At 43.1% G+C, this 16,177-nt stretch overlaps 1 protein-coding gene across 1 annotated transcript; it reads right to left on the minus strand.

Annotated features, from left to right (window-relative positions):
* Positions 1–15,114, minus strand: cbx8b (chromobox homolog 8b). Its single transcript, XM_061988039.2, has 5 exons — positions 14,945–15,114; positions 14,831–14,874; positions 14,595–14,660; positions 14,446–14,512; positions 1–1,695 (listed from the first exon to the last, which is right to left on the minus strand). The coding sequence occupies exons 1-5, from the start codon at positions 15,011–15,013 to the stop codon at positions 955–957; spliced, it is 987 nt and encodes a 328-aa protein (XP_061844023.1). The 5' UTR covers positions 15,014–15,114; the 3' UTR covers positions 1–954.
* Between the last annotated feature and the right edge of the window lie 1,063 nt (positions 15,115–16,177).

A 16,177-nucleotide genomic window follows, 5' to 3' on the forward strand; every position in this document is an offset into this window, starting at 1 on the left:
GCATGAAATGTTTCGTTTATTGGAAATCCTGAAAGAAAGAAAAAACACGTGTAAAACTGCTGTTAGTAAGCTGTTTAGTCAGGCCTGAACACAACATGATTAGCTGACAATTAAACATGCTAGGGCATTTATTTGAGGTGGCTGCATGCATGCCGTAACAACACATGTAGACAGGGGGCGCTGCTATGCAGGGCATGTCAAGGCAAGACAGCGCATAGGCCTGCTACGTTTCTATATAGTCTTATTTTTAGGGCCCGCATGGCCCATTGTATAAGGACTCCCAAAGGGAGTCCTTATGCAATGGGACATAAGGACCTATTGAATTTGTAAGGTTTTATTATTCTTTTTTTTCACTTGTTTTTTTTAGTAAATCTATTGCATTTTGCATATACTTACTTGACTCATTTTGTAAATGAACTACTTCTTATTTATCAGCGAATTGTTAATGGTACTGTTATTGTACATAAGGACACCCCATTGACATATTTAAAAACAAGGATTATTTTTTTCCCATAATTAATGCAGTTTGGGTCTGAACATTTCAAATAATTATTCTAAACCAAAGACAGAATGGAAAAATCAATGTGATTGTTAAATGTTGATTTTACAAGGGGTTTCAAAAAAGCCTGTCTAACAGGACTTGCATTAGTTTTGGCTAATATACATTCAACTGTATGTATATGACATATTTTACACCAGGAGTGTCCAAAGTATAGTCCCATGTTCAGCACAAAGCTAAATTTTTGTAATCACTCCAGATGATCAAAAATAGAATTAATTATACTTTTAGAATGATATATTTTGGGGGATTACACTAATGTGCTTTGTCATCTATGACACATCTTGGACATTATGTTTAGATAGTTTATATTGCTTTTAGCATCTTCAGTGTACAAAATGTATCCTTTGACGGAAAGAGTTTGGACACCCCCAAATATCCTTAATTATTCAAAGTCATCTGCTGTCCTTAAAAAAGCCTTTGGAGCTGCTGCTCTCTTTAATGGTGACAGTCAGGAAGTTAGCGGTCACGTCCGTCACGAGGACATGTTCCATGCTGCACAGAGCAGGCCGCCAGGTCTCTTGGTCCGAGTCGTGGTCAAGCCGGGTTGGAGAAGGCCTGTCCGGGAAGTGAGGTTTCTCCACGGGTGGGAACTGCTGCTTGGAGAGGCCGAGTGCCATGCAGGTCTTAGTCCTGTGTGGGTCACTGCTGTGCGAGTCTGAGTAAAGCTGCTTGAAGGATCCCCCCGCTGTCATTCCCCGGTGATGTGAATGGTGGTGGTAGTGATTATGTCGATGGTGTTTATGACAATGGTTCTTCTTGTATTGGTGGTAAACCAACCTCATATCGTCACTATTGTGAAGTTTTAGCAGTTTGTGAGAGCTCTGGCTTGCATGGTCCTTGTTTTTTCTCTCAGGGAGCTTTTGTTTTAGGCCTCTCCTTCTGGCTGTAAGGCCTCCAGTGTTGGTTTGCCGCAGGGCTTGCTGATGGTGCTCATAGGCCAGTTCTGGTGGTCCTAAATGCACACAGTCTCCTCCATTAACAGTGCTTGATGGGAAAATGGTGGGAACGACAGCTTGCAGGCCCTCTCTGGTCCTCGGGGCTACGACAGGCTCTGGGGTGGGGTAGGTGATGTGCATGCCTCGCACTGACTCACTACGGAACTCATGAGGCTTGACGCCGCTTTTAGCCTGGGCCTGTTCCAAAATGATGCAAATAAGAAAGAAAACCATTAGTAACACAAGTATCCCGAAATGTTAAGTTTTTGTTCCCTCCAATAAACACTTCCTCGTGTTTGAGCGGCATGCCTAACATTTTAGTTTTTAGTAAAAAAAAAAAAAAAAGTAGAACATTTAACCCATGAGAACACTACTGCTTGTCCCTTATGCGTCAAAATGGTTCCTATGCAGCTTTGAGCTTGACCTCATTTAGGAAACATTTGTTGAGGTCATGTGACCGGAAAAGTCAGATAAAGCAGCTAATTTCCAAAAAGCTTATTTTTTTGCCATTTAAAAATTATTTTTAAAGCCATTTAACAATTATACTGACTTTGCTATTTTAGTGCTGTCAAATTATAAAGAAAAAAAAGAAATCTGATTAATCCCACTTTTGAATTTACCCGTAGAACTCGTCACAGGTTATTACTCGCTTGCATAATTTAACTTGAAACAGACCCTAATATTTGGACAGCAATACAATTGTATTGTTTTATTTGCATTGACCTGTATAACTGACCGTATAACAACTTTTTAGATAACCATCTGCAGTTAAAATAACGTCTGTGAATAATCTGCATACATACATACATATATATACACACATATACTGTATATATATATATATATATATATATACACATATACAAACATACATACATACATACTGTACATACATACATACATATATATATATATATACATACATACATACATACATATACATACACACACACACATACATGATTATGCAATATTTTGTGGTTAATTGCATGAGTTAACTATTCAACGCTACAAAAATATTGTAATGGAAAGTCTGGTGTGAGATATTTGTAAGAAACAATAATAAGTCACCAAATAAATGTCACTTTTTCAGTTATTTTGAATACATATCTGTTAACAGGTTTGTGATTCTAAGTACAAGAAATTAAGAGGTTTTTTTTTTCCAAATAAGGCATAGGCTATATTAACCATGCATTTTGACATAAATAAGTTGTGTCCACGGTTATTTTCACTTCAGTCACAAACAGGCTGAGACCTTACATTTGCAACACAGGCGACTTGAAAGCTTGAAAAGTGCAATTAAGTGCAGTCACAGAGCTATAAAACGGACAATTAGACGACCAAGTTCCTTTCGGGACCGAGCGTTCACCTCTGAACTTCCCCTGACCCTGCTCACCACACAACAACAAGATAAACCTTTCAGTCAACTCACATTGCAGTTGGAGTAACTACATCTAATGATTTTAAAGTTATATTATTACTTTTTACATGTCTTGATGGCCTTGTGTCTTCTTAACTATCTGACCTATCTGAGGTCCTCTGGCCCAGGCCTTTTATCATTCCCAAATACTAGAACAAAGACTTACGATGAGGTGAGGCGGCATTTAGCCACTAGGATAGGATATAGACTTTTAATCCACAATGGGGAAATTAGGTTGCTGTGCAGATACAAAAAGTCCACACAAATAAGAATAAAAACATGAAAACAGAGGGAAACATTAAAGATTAAAAGGGACATAACAGACATTAAACACAGAACAAATGCAACCAACTGCCACTTCAGCAACACCATTTATACATACAGCTACAAAAGTGAAACACCCCCACTTGTCAAACAGCCTGCTTGAGAGCCTGAGGACTGCAGAGATAGTTCAGCTTCTTTTTTATACAAAAGGTTAAATACACACCTTTTCAATAAGGCTTTTTACTGATCATGTTAAACTCTTCAAATATTTTATATTTTTTATCGTTTTATTTTCTATTGTATTTAGTGCTATTATTACTACTATTATTCTCTCAATGTTATGTTTTTATTAATGTACTATTTATATTATATAATGGAGAAAAATCTGTGCACACGGACCATTAAAATCATGGCATTAAAACTAAAAAATAAAGACAACTTCGGATTGTTTTCTTTGTCTGACTTTGGCCAAAAATAAAACAAACACATTCTGAAAATATTACAATAAAAATACAGAAAAAAATACCGGCAGCGGTAAAGTTTAGGTCAATGAAGGAAAGAAGAAAGTGAATGAATGTTTATAACTGAATACATTTACATATGCATAAAAATTCCTAGCGCCAACACTGATGGAGTATTGGTGCGTGCAAAACAGCAGCAGGTTCTAATACTAATCCATCCATCCATCCATCCATTTTCTACCCCTTGTCCCGTTCGGGGTCGCGGGGGGTGCTGGAGCCTATCTCAGCTGCATTCGGGCGGTAGGCGGGGTACAGCCTGGACAAGTCACCACCTCATCACAGGGCCAACACAGATAGGCAGACAACATTCACACACTAGGGACCATTTAATGTTGCCAATCAACCTATCCCCAGGTCAGGGGTCGGCAACCCGCGGCTCCGGAGCCGCATGCGGCTCTTTGATCACTCTGATGCGGCTCAGCAGCTTACTTGCTCAACCCCCCGATTTTCCCGTGAGACTTCCGGATTTCAGTTTCTCTCGCAGAAAACTCCCCCGGGATTAATATTCACCGATTTTCACCCTTACAGCTATAATAAGGTTGTACCATGATAGTACAACATTTGGCGACTTCTACAATTTATATTAACATCGTGCGAGCCCAACACTTGTTGTACAATATACATCTTCGGCTTCCGCACGTACGTGACAGCAAGGCATACTTGCTCAACAGCCACATAGGTTACACTGACACTGACGGTGACCATATAAAACAACTTTAACACTCTTACTAATAATGCGCCACACTTTGAACCAAAACCAAACAAGAATGACAAACACATTTCGGGAGAACATCTGCACCTTAACACAACATAAACACAACAGAACAAACACCCAGAATCCCATACAGCCCTGACTCTTCCGGGCTATATTATACACCCCTGCTACCACCAAACCCCGCACCCACCCCAACCCTGCTCCCTCACACATCAAACCCCCCCTCTCTCTCTGTGCGTCGGTTGAGGTGGGCGGGGTTTGGTAGCGGGGGTGTATAATGTATCCCGGAAGAGTTAGGGCTGCATGGGATTCTGGGTATTTGTCCTGTTGTGTTTATGTTGTGTTAAGGTGCAGATGTTCTCCCGAAATGTGTTTGTCATTCTTGTTTGGTGTGGGTTCACAGTGTGGAGCATTATTAGTAAGAGTGTTAAAAAATGTTTTATACCGCCACCGTCAGTGTAACCTGTGTAGTTGTTGACCAAGTATGCGTTGCGGTCACCTACGTGAGCAAGCAAAAGCCACATACAACGTGAGGCTGATCAGACACGCTGTTTATAGTGGGTGCTATATGCTGTACCAACACGGTACGTATGACGCTGACAAGCGCCATTCAGTTAAAACCCGCGTGCCGCACCAGCTTTCAAATCCCATATAAAGGTGTGGGTAGCGTGTCTGTGACCCCTGGTTTATACATAGCATAAAGCAAAAAAAAATCTCTGTATACAGTGTTATTTCATTTAAAATTTCATAAATTTTTTGCGGCTCCCATTGTTTTCTATAATTTGTGAAACTGGTCAAAATGGCTCTTTGACTGATAAAGGTTGCCGACCCCTGCCCCAGGTGCATGTCTTTGGAGGTGAGAGGAAGCCGGAGTACCCGGAGGGAACCCACGCAGTCACGGGGAGAACATGCAAACTCCACACAAAAAGATCCCGAGCGCAGGATCGAACCCAGGACCTTCAGTAATACTAATTAAATATCATCCCGGGGGCCATAGATAATTAATTCGCGGCCCAGAGCCGACCCGCGGGCCTTGACTTTGACAGGTAGGTTCTACAGTGTGGACGCCTCAACGGTAGCGTTTTTCCTCTATTAGTGCCATGCCATGTTTTGTTTTTCTCAATATCCCAGTGTGTGTGTTTCCCACCTAGGCCTTCAGTGATCACAGACTTCAAAGATTACCTCTCCATCCATCCATCCATTTACTACCGCTTGTCCCTTTCGGGGTCAATACCATAATTAATGTCACCACATGATCATTGCTGGAGAAATACTATACAGGAACACATTTATACCTTACTGTGCATTAAATCACATCAACAGTGTACAAAACGGGTTATTTTCTGACGCATTTAAAAATCAATTAAAACGCATCAGCAATCAAAACATATACCGTAAATTTCTCTGCTGGGCTTATGCAACTTCCAGTCAATGAAGTTTGATTCAAAGTACACACTTCTCAAAAGATATATTAACTGCCCTGACCACATGATGGCAACAAATACACATATAACAATATTAATTAAATGACAAGCATGACACACTTTAACAACAAGAGTTTACAACTTTTAGTTGTAACAGTGATCTGTCTATTAACTGTATGTGTTCTCAAATTCATCCGCTAACGGTCCCGATGAGTATCCAATCACAGAACGCGTAAATGTCACTTTCAACGTGAGGCCAGCTAGAACAGTGTTTTTGAACCACTGTGCCGCGGCACACTAGTGTGCCGTGAGACATTGTCTGGTGTGCCGTGGGAAATAATGCAACTTCACCTAATTGGTCCAAAAAAATATTTTTTGCAAATCAATAATTATAATCTGCAAATAATGTGCCGTTCCTTAGTGTCTGTGCTGTGTAAAACTCAGCAGGGTAACGACGTAATACTCCATGTCAGTAGGTGGCAGCAGGTAGTTATTTGCTTTGTTAAAGTCGGAATGTGTCGGGTGAGACGACAATGGTTTGTTGTGATCCCAATATGCAGACTACAGCGGGAGGCAGCGTGCAGGTAAAAAAGGTATGTAATGCTTAAACCAAAAATGAACAAAAGGGAAAGGCGAAGGAAAAGGCAATGGCTATGCAAAACGAAAGTAAAACTGAACTGGCTACAAAGTAAACCGAAACAGAATGCTGGACGACAGCAAAAACTTACGGCGTCCACAAAGTACATCCGTACATGACATGACCATCAACAATGTCCACACACAAAAGGATAGCAACAACGTAAATAGCCTTGCTTGCTAACACAAAGCAGGTGTGCGGAATAGCGCTCAAAAGAAGACATGAAACTGCGACAGGAAAACCCCAACAAAACAGGAAGGGCCACCAAAATAAAAGCGCAAGACAAGATAAGCACTACACACAGGAAAACACCAACAAACTCAAAATAAGGCACGGCGACCTGGTGGAGTTTCATTTTTTAAAGTTTTCTGCTGGTGGTGTCCCTCTAGATTTGTTTAATGAAAAAAAAAGTGCCTTGCCTCAAAAAAGGTCGAAAAACACTGATCGAGAAGGCCTTACTGACAACAACTCGTAATCTGATTGGCTATCGCTTACAGTGTACAGACGCTCGCATTGTTGATTCTGAAGGCCCCGGGCAGATTTGGTACAGCATGGCAACATAAGCTAGCTGAATTCTGATTGGATACAAACTAAAACTAAAAACAACAGCACTGGAAGGAGCATAATATGACATGAAGAGAATATGAATACTTATAGATATTTAGGGAAAGTAAATAAAAAAATAAATTGATCTTTAATTATAATCATGATTTCTGGTTATGTTAGGCCAGCAGAGAAGGCCTTGCCGGCCCACCACTACTGGTTTTGAAAATGCCTAGCGCCAACACTGATGGGAGTATTGGTGCGTGCAAAACAGCAGCCGGCGGCTGTGGCCTGCGGGCTGCTTCTAATACTAATCCAGTGGTTCTTAACCTTGTTGGAGGTACCAAACCCCACCAGTTTCACATGCGCATTCACCGAACCCTTCTTTAGTGAAAAAAAAATAAAAAAAATTTCAAATTCAAGACAATGTTTTTTTACTGGCACTCCACCCGGAAAAGGGTGGAGTGCCATCTCTGGGTTGGGGAGGAGATCTTGCCCCAAGTGGAGGAGTTCAAGTACCTCGGAGTCTTGTTCACGAGTGGGGGGGGAGTGGATCGTGAGATCGACAGGCGGATCGGTGCGGCGTCTTCAGTAATGCGGACGCTGTATTGATCCGTTGTGGTGAAGAAGGAGCTGAGCCGGAAGGCAAAGCTCTCGATTTACCGGTCGATCTACGTTCCCATCCTCACCTATGGTCATGAGCTTTGGGTCATGACCGAAAGGACAAGATCACGGGTACAAGCGGCCGAAATGAGTTTCCTCCGCCGAGTGGCGGGGCTTTCCCTTAGAGATAGGGTGAGAAGCTCTGTCATTCGGGGGGAGCTCAAAGTAAAGCCGCTGCTCCTCCACATCGAGAGGAGCCAGATGAGGTGGTTCGGGCATCTGGTCAGGATGCCACCCGAACGCCTCCCTAGGAAGGTGTTTCGGGCACGTCCGACCGGTAGGAGGCCACGGGGAAGACCCAGGACACGCTGGGAAGACTATCTCTCCCGGCTGGCCTGGGAACGCCTCGGGATCCCCCGGGAGGAGCTGGACGAAGTGGCTGGGGAGAGGGAAGTCTGGGCTTCCCTGCTTAAGCTGCTGCCCCCGCGACCCGACCTCGGATAAGCGGAAGAAGATGGATGGATGGATGGATGGTTTTTTTTACTGGTGCACAAAATGTACCATGCATGAACATCACATTGTTCAAAGAACAAAACCAACATAGTGCACGAACTCACAACAAAATACACACCTGCAAATCAGTGTGACTTCTGCTGTTGCCTTTGAGAGACCAGTTCAGATATGCGTGGCTTCACATTGGCAAGTGCCACTCTTATGTCATTTTCACAGCAGAGTCTGTTCCTTTTCTTCGTTTTTATGTCCAGCAACCTCGAAAAGGATTGCTCGCAAAGATATGTTGTAACAAATGGTATAAAAAAATTCCAGGGCTTAACTAATAACTGGACACTGTACTTTTCCATTTGTTGACACCAAAATGTTGAGAGCGTTGTTGTTCTGCAGAGTTTCTGTTGAACCTGGCTCTGCTGAATTTCAATGATTTGGTTGAGGTATTCATCATTGACATTTGCTGTCTCAACAGCAAACGTGAACGGCTGTCTCACCCATGCCGGATATGACTCTCTTGTAGGGAAATATTCGTCGAGAGACTTTGCAAGCTCATCTAAGTGCGTGGCAATTGTTTGCTTCAGTTCCATGGGTACAGAAATGTCTCCGATTCCAGACACATCTCGTCGCTCACATGTTGCTCCACTGAATGCTCAAGGAGTTTTTCCATTTGCTCACGCATTTGGAAAATCAGAGGGAACATTGTTTGGGGGTATCCATAATATGCCGAGAGGGAGTTTTTATTTACATGATGAGTCGGGTGTGTCTTGACCTCCGCGGTGGAGGCTCCGCCGAACCCCTGAGGCTGACTCACCGAACCCCTAGGGTTTGATCGCACCCAGGTTAAGAACCACTGAACTAATCACATATCATCCCGGGGGCCATAGATAATTAATTTGTGGTCCGGATCTGGCCCACGGGCCTTAACTTTGGCAAATAGGTTCTACAGTTTTTCCTCTACTAGTGCCATGCCATGTTTTGTTTTTTGTCAATAGCCCAATGTGTGTGTTTGTACATGTGTTTTCTTCTCTTCTTTTTTTGTTAACGTAAATAAGTTTGCGTTGCCATTTGAAAAGTGCTACGTCAATCAAGTTTGACGACAAGCGGTAAAAAAAATGGATGGATTGACACTTTGACGTACATGATCGACCTTGACGTCCTAAAAAGTAAAACATAAAAAATAAAATAAACCCAAACTACGTGCACGTTTACCTTTCATTTCATTTTTATTTATCAATCAATCAATCTTTATTTATATAGCCCTAAATCACAAGTGTCTCAAAGGGCTGCACAAGCCACAACGACATCCTCGGTACAAAGCCCACATAAGGGCAAGGAAAAACTCACCCCAGTGGGATGTCGATGTGAATGACTATGAGAAACCTTGGAGAGGACCGCATATGTGGGTAACCCCCCCCTCTAGGGGAGACCGAAAGCAATGGATGTCGAGTGGGTCTGACATCTCCTTCATTGATGTGCATCTTTGTTCGATAGACAATTATACCACAATTATTCAATTATACATTTACACACCAATGCCTGAGAAGGAGCAGGATGAAGAAAAATCTTATATTTTCCTGCCCCCTTCAACATAATACATAGTCTTACTTAATGATATCATATAAACCAACAATTACATCCAAATATAACAAAAACAAACAACAAAACACAACAAGTGCAAAACTTCATGACGTACAAACAGAACAAAAAAAAATAAAAGCAGTAATATACACCTCACGGGATGATACAAAACAAATACAAAACCAGACAAAAAAATAAGTAAAATAATAAATATAAAGCAAAATGTAAACACTTATGGTTGTCCATATGATCTTATTGTTCTGTCTTTATATTTTTTTTTTTAATTGGAATATATTTTTACAATCTTTTATCTCATTGTAAAGAGAATTCCATAGTTTAACCCTCACCACTGATGTGCACATTTGTTTTAAAGTTGTCCTTGAATACTGATGTTGGAAATGACCTTTTCTTCTATGCTCATCATTCTCAGAAGTGATGACAAACATTTTTTGTAAATTTGCTGGTAATGTTTTACTTTTAGCCTTAAACATGACACATAAGGTCTGTAACTTTACTAGCTCCTATAATTTCAATAAACCCGAATTAATAAATAATATGTTAGTGTGTTCTAAGTAATCTACTTTATGAATGATCCTTATAGCTCTTTTCTGTAGTTGATACAATGCCTTTATGTTACTCTTATGTGTTCCCCCACACTTCCACAGTAGCTGATATATGGCAATATAAGTGCACAATACAATATACGCATTGCCCTATAATCTAACACATATTTTACCTATTTTAATATAAAAATACTCGAAAACTCACCTGGGCAGAGCTCTGGAGAGCTGAACCTCTGCGCACAAAATTCCTCATACAGTCTGTGTACGATGTCCTCCCATGCCCCGCCAACCTGCACATCTGGGGCCTAGCAGACACTCCGGAGTGCAAACTGTGCCAGAGGAGGGGCACCTTGGAGCACATCCTGAGCTCTTGCCCAAAGGCACTAGGAGAGGGGCGGTATTGCTGGCGCCACGACCAAGTTTTAAAAGCCCTGGCGGATTCTATCTGCGCAGCGATACAAAACAGCAAGTCTTGAAGCAGTCAATCACCTTCATCAGAGCAGGACAGAAGGCAAGCCGCCAGCCCAACTTCTCAGGAGGGCTCCTGGCCACCGCTCGTGACTGGCAGCTCCATGTTGACCTGGGAAGGCAACTCAAGTTCCCGGCCAATATCGCTACCACGTCACTCCGCCCAGACATGGTGTTAACATCGGAGTCAACCAAGCAAGTGGTGCGACTGGAGCTGACTGTCCCCTGGGAGGAGCGAATTGACAAAGAGGGCTAAATACGCTGAGCTCACTATCGAGTGTCGGAGTAACGGCTGGAGAGCCCGCTGTGAACCAGTTGAAATTGGGTGCAGGGGTTTTGCTGGTCACTCACTACAGCGTGTGTTCAGAATCCTTGGCATTAGAGGACTGCAGTCGAGAAAAGCCACCAAGAACATCCTAGAGGCCGCAGAAAAGGCTTCCCGGTGGCTGTGAAGCCATAGGGGGGATCCGTGGTGCGCTACTTGGACACAGGCCGGGGTCTGATCACCCCCGGCTGGGTCGCCCGGGCGAGGGTGTCTGATGATTAAAGACCCGAAACACCCTTATCACTGATGACGTGTCCAAGCATCACCGTGAGGTGTATTCAAGTTCTTAGACATCTTTTTCCGTACATGTGCGATATGAGATTTCCACGTCAGACCGTCATCCAGTATCACTCCTAAAAATCTAAGTTCAGAAACTCTTTCAATATCAATTCCATCTATTGACAGTTTGATCGTTTCCTCCCTTTTCCTCTTACAAAAAAATCATGAACTTTGTTTTTTTTACATCCATCCATCCATCCATCTTCTTCCGCTTATCCGAGGTCGGGTCGCGGGGGCAGCAGCTTAAGCAGGGAAGCCCAGACTTCCCTCTCCCCAGCCACTTCGTCCAGCTCTTCCTGTGGTACCCCGAGGCGTTCCCAGGCCAGCCGAGAGACATAGTCTTCCCAACGTGTCCTGGGTCTTCCCCGCGGCCTCCTACCGGTGGGACGTGCCCTAAACACCTCCCTAGGGAGGCGTTCGGGTGGCATCCTGACCAGATGCCCGAACCACCTCATCTGGCTCCTCTCGATGTGGAGGAGCAGCGGCTTTACTTTGAGCTCCCCTCGGATGGCAGAGCTTCTCACCCTATCTCTAAGGGAGAGCCCCGCCACCCGGCGGAGGAATCTCATTTCGGCCGCTTGTACCTGTGATCTTGTCCTTTCGGTTATAACCCAAAGCTCATGACCATAGGTGAGGATGGGAACGTAGATCGACCGGTAAATTGAGAGCTTTGCCTTCCGGCTCAGCTCCTTCTTCACCACAACGGATCGATACAGCGTCCGCATTACTGAAGACGCCGCACCGATCCGCCTGTCGATCTCACGATCCACTCTTCCCCCACTCGTGAACAAGACTCCGAGGTACTTGAACTCCTCCACTTGGGGCAAGATCTCCTCCCCAACCCGGAGATGGCACTCCACCCTTTTCCGGGCGAGAACCATGGACTCGGACTTGGAGGTGCTGATTCTCATCCCAGTCGCTTCACACTCAGCTGCGAACCGATCCAGTGAGAGCTGAAGATCCTGGCCAGATGAAGCCATCAGGACCACATCATCTGCAAAAAGCAGAGACCTAATCCTGCAGCCACCAAACCAGATCCACTCAACGCCTTGACTGCGCCTAGAAATTCTGTCCATAAAAGTTATGAACAGAATCGGTGACAAAGGGCAGCCTTGGCGGAGTCCAACCCTCACTGGAAACGTGTCCGACTTACTACCGGCAATGCGGACCAAGCTCTGGCACTGATCATACAGGGAGCGGACTGCCACAATCAGACAGTCCGATACCCCGTACTCTCTGAGCACTCCCCACAGGACTTCCCGAGGGACACGGTCGAATGCCTTCTCTTTTGTTAAATTTTTTTTTTACATTTAATTATAATTAATTGACATCAAACTATCTCTTAAGTTTAATCATTTCCTGTTCAATAATATTTGATAATGCTTTTAAGTCATGTCCTGAGCTATAAAAGTTGGTGTCGTCCGCAAATAATACAAATTTCAATAACTTTTAAACCTCACATACAGGTAAAAGCCAGTAAATTAGAATATTTTGAAAAACTTGATTTATTTCAGTAATTGCATTCAAAAGGTGTAACTTGTACATTATATTTATTCATTGCACACAGACTGATGCATTCAAATGTTTATTTCATTTAATTTTGATGATTTGAAGTGGCAACAAATGAAAATCCAAAATTCCGTGTGTCACAAAATTAGAATATTACTTAAGGCTAACACAAAAAAGGGATTTTTAGAAATGTTGGCCAACTGAAAAGTATGAAAATGAAAAATATGAGCATGTACAATACTCAATACTTGGTTGGAGCTCCTTTTGCCTCAATTACTGCGTTAATGCGGCGTGGCATGGAGTCGATGAGTTTCTGGCACTGCTCAGGTGTTATGAGAGCCCAGGTTGCTCTGATAGTGGCCTTCAACTCTTCTGCGTTTTTGGGTCTGGCATTCTGCATCTTCCTTTTCACAATACCCCACAGATTTTCTATGGGGCTAAGGTCAGGGGAGTTGGCGGGCCAATTTAGAACAGAAATACCATGGTCCGTAAACCAGGCACGGGTAGATTTTGCGCTGTGTGCAGGCGCCAAGTCCTGTTGGAACTTGAAATCTCCATCTCCATAGAGCAGGTCAGCAGCAGGAAGCATGAAGTGCTCTAAAACTTGCTGGTAGACGGCTGCGTTGACCCTGGATCTCAGGAAACAGAGTGGACCGACACCAGCAGATGACATGACACCCCAAACCATCACTGATGGTGGAAACTTTACACTAGACTTCAGGCAACGTGGATCCTGTGCCTCTCCTGTCTTCCTCCAGACTCTGGGACCTCGATTTCCAAAGGAAATGCAAAATTTGCATGGTTGGGTGATGGTTTGGGGTGCCATGTCATCTGCTGGTGTCGGTCCACTCTGTTTCCTGAGATCCAGGGTCAACGCAGCCGTCTACCAGCAAGTTTTAGAGCACTTCATGCTTCCTGCTGCTGACCTGCTCTATGGAGATGGAGATTTCAAGTTCCAACAGGACTTGGCGCCTGCACACAGCGCAAAATCTACCCGTGCCTGGTTTACGGACCATGGTATTTCAGTTCTAAATTGGCCCGCCAACTCCCCTGACCTTAGCCCCATAGAAAATCTGTGGGGTATTGTGAAAAGGAAGATGCAGAATGCCAGACCCAAAAACGCAGAAGAGTTGAAGGCCACTATCAGAGCAACCTGGGCTCTCATAACACCTGAGCAGTGCCAGAAACTCATCGACTCCATGCCACGCCGCATTAACGCAGTAATTGAGGCAAAAGGAGCTCCAACCAAGTATTGAGTATTGTACATGCTCATATTTTTCATTTTCATACTTTTCAGTTGGCCAACATTTCTAAAAATCCCTTTTTTGTATTAGCCTTACACAATATTCTAATTTTGTGACACACGGAATTTTGGATTTTCATTTGTTGCCACTTCAAATCATCAAAATTAAATGAAATAAACATTTGAATGCATCAGTCTGTGTGCAATGAATAAATATAATGTACAAGTTACACCTTTTGAATGCAATTACTGAAATAAATCAAGTTTTTCAAAATATTCTAATTTACTGGCTTTTACCTGTATATAATTAATACATAAAATAAACCATTTTGGTCCCAAAACCGTTTACCTTGAGCAGAAACGTCTTGGGTTTCGGTCCTCTCTTTTTGGGCCCGCTTAGCTCCCGTTCGCGCTCTCTGTGTCGGGGGGGGGGGGGGGGGGAATGTCAGCCGAGCAAAGTGCGCCATGACGGCGTGTAACGTTCTCGCGTCACGGTACCTCTGCTCAAAAGCGGCGAAGAGGCGGGAGTCTAGAATGTTCTCCTCCGGCTCCCACGTGCTGTATCTGCATAGGGAGGAAGCGTGGCGTTAGCGTAATAAGCTGTACTGTACACTAGCTAAGTTAGTGTACACTAGCTAAGTTAGTATAGTGCACTGTACACTAGCTAAGTAAGTGTACACTAGCTAAGTTAGTGTACTGCACTGTACACTAGCTAGGTGTTATAGCGTACTCACTTGGGAGACCAGCCCTTCCACTTGACAAGGTACTCAATCCTCCCCTGTGCGTGCGGTCAACATGGTTAAGAAACGGGAGTTATTTTTTCATAAATCCGTCGGTCGCACATTTACCTTGCGTATCCTGCGTTTGAGGATAAACTCGGCGGCGAACACCCTCTCCCCGACGGCGGACAGCTCCATGTTTACTCCGCGGCGAACCAACCCGTTAGCTCGCTAGCAGTCCCAGCCGCGCTGAACTCCCCCGGCAGACCATAATACTCTCGGAGCAAGAGAACGGACGTCAACGCGCTTTTTGGCAGGGTTGCTAGGGGCAACGCGGTCGGTGGACCCGCCAGGACGATGCCCATTGGCTGCGCCGTTGCTACGTAGGGCAAACACGTACGCGGGGGGGGGGGGGGGGGGGGAAGGACACAGGCCAAGGGGCGTGGTCATTTTAAGCCCCGCCTCTTTTGTAAAAAAAAAAAAGAAGCTTAAAAAGACAGTGGAAACTGTACTAGGGGATTATTTACTTTTAATGGGGACGTTATTAACAATAATAATTCATAATCACATTTTTTTAAACACACGGAGCATGGAGAGAATGCTTTTGAGACATCAATTTTATCGAGGCCGTGTGAATCCGACATTACGGTATTTTTTAATACATTTAATTGTCTTGTCACGTGACGGTTTTTTGGGAGGGTCTTTGAACAATTATTTCCCTTAGCTTTAAACCAGTAACACATCAATGTGATCAAACATCGGGTGGATTAAGTGGTTACATTTAAAAACCAACCGCGTCGGCTGTAAAATTCGTATTTATAAAAAATACACGCGGGTGGCAATCGGCAATTTGTTTTTAAATCAATTATAAATGAGTTCAAGAAATGTACTCAACATATAATAGCAAGTAATAATAGAGCTATAACATTATTATCGGATTATTATTATTATTGGTAATATTATTTTAGCAGCATATGATATTGTACACGAAAAAGTATTATTAAGAACAATTTGCCTTGTGGATCAATAAAGTTTGTCTGAGTCTAAGTATTAATAATAAGTGAATTGCGATTTTAATGAAATAATAATTACGCAGATACACGTAAATGCGCAATAATATGCAGTAATCCTCTAGTAAATTAATTGGCGAGCGAAAACAATCAATAACGTACCGTAACTGACATTGCGTCAAATTAATCACAGGTATATGAATTACCTCAACATTTTGTCAAGTTTAAAATAGTAATTATAATTCTGCCAGGGCATCATTTTAATGTCGCATCGTGACATAAGAGAGGATTCGAATAGAACCATTTTATGTATGCTAATTTAACCGCACTGATATTATTTATTAAAAAAAAT

Source organism: Nerophis lumbriciformis, linkage group LG27 (assembly GCF_033978685.3).
Source record: "Nerophis lumbriciformis linkage group LG27, RoL_Nlum_v2.1, whole genome shotgun sequence".
Taxonomy (NCBI): domain Eukaryota; kingdom Metazoa; phylum Chordata; class Actinopteri; order Syngnathiformes; family Syngnathidae; genus Nerophis; species Nerophis lumbriciformis.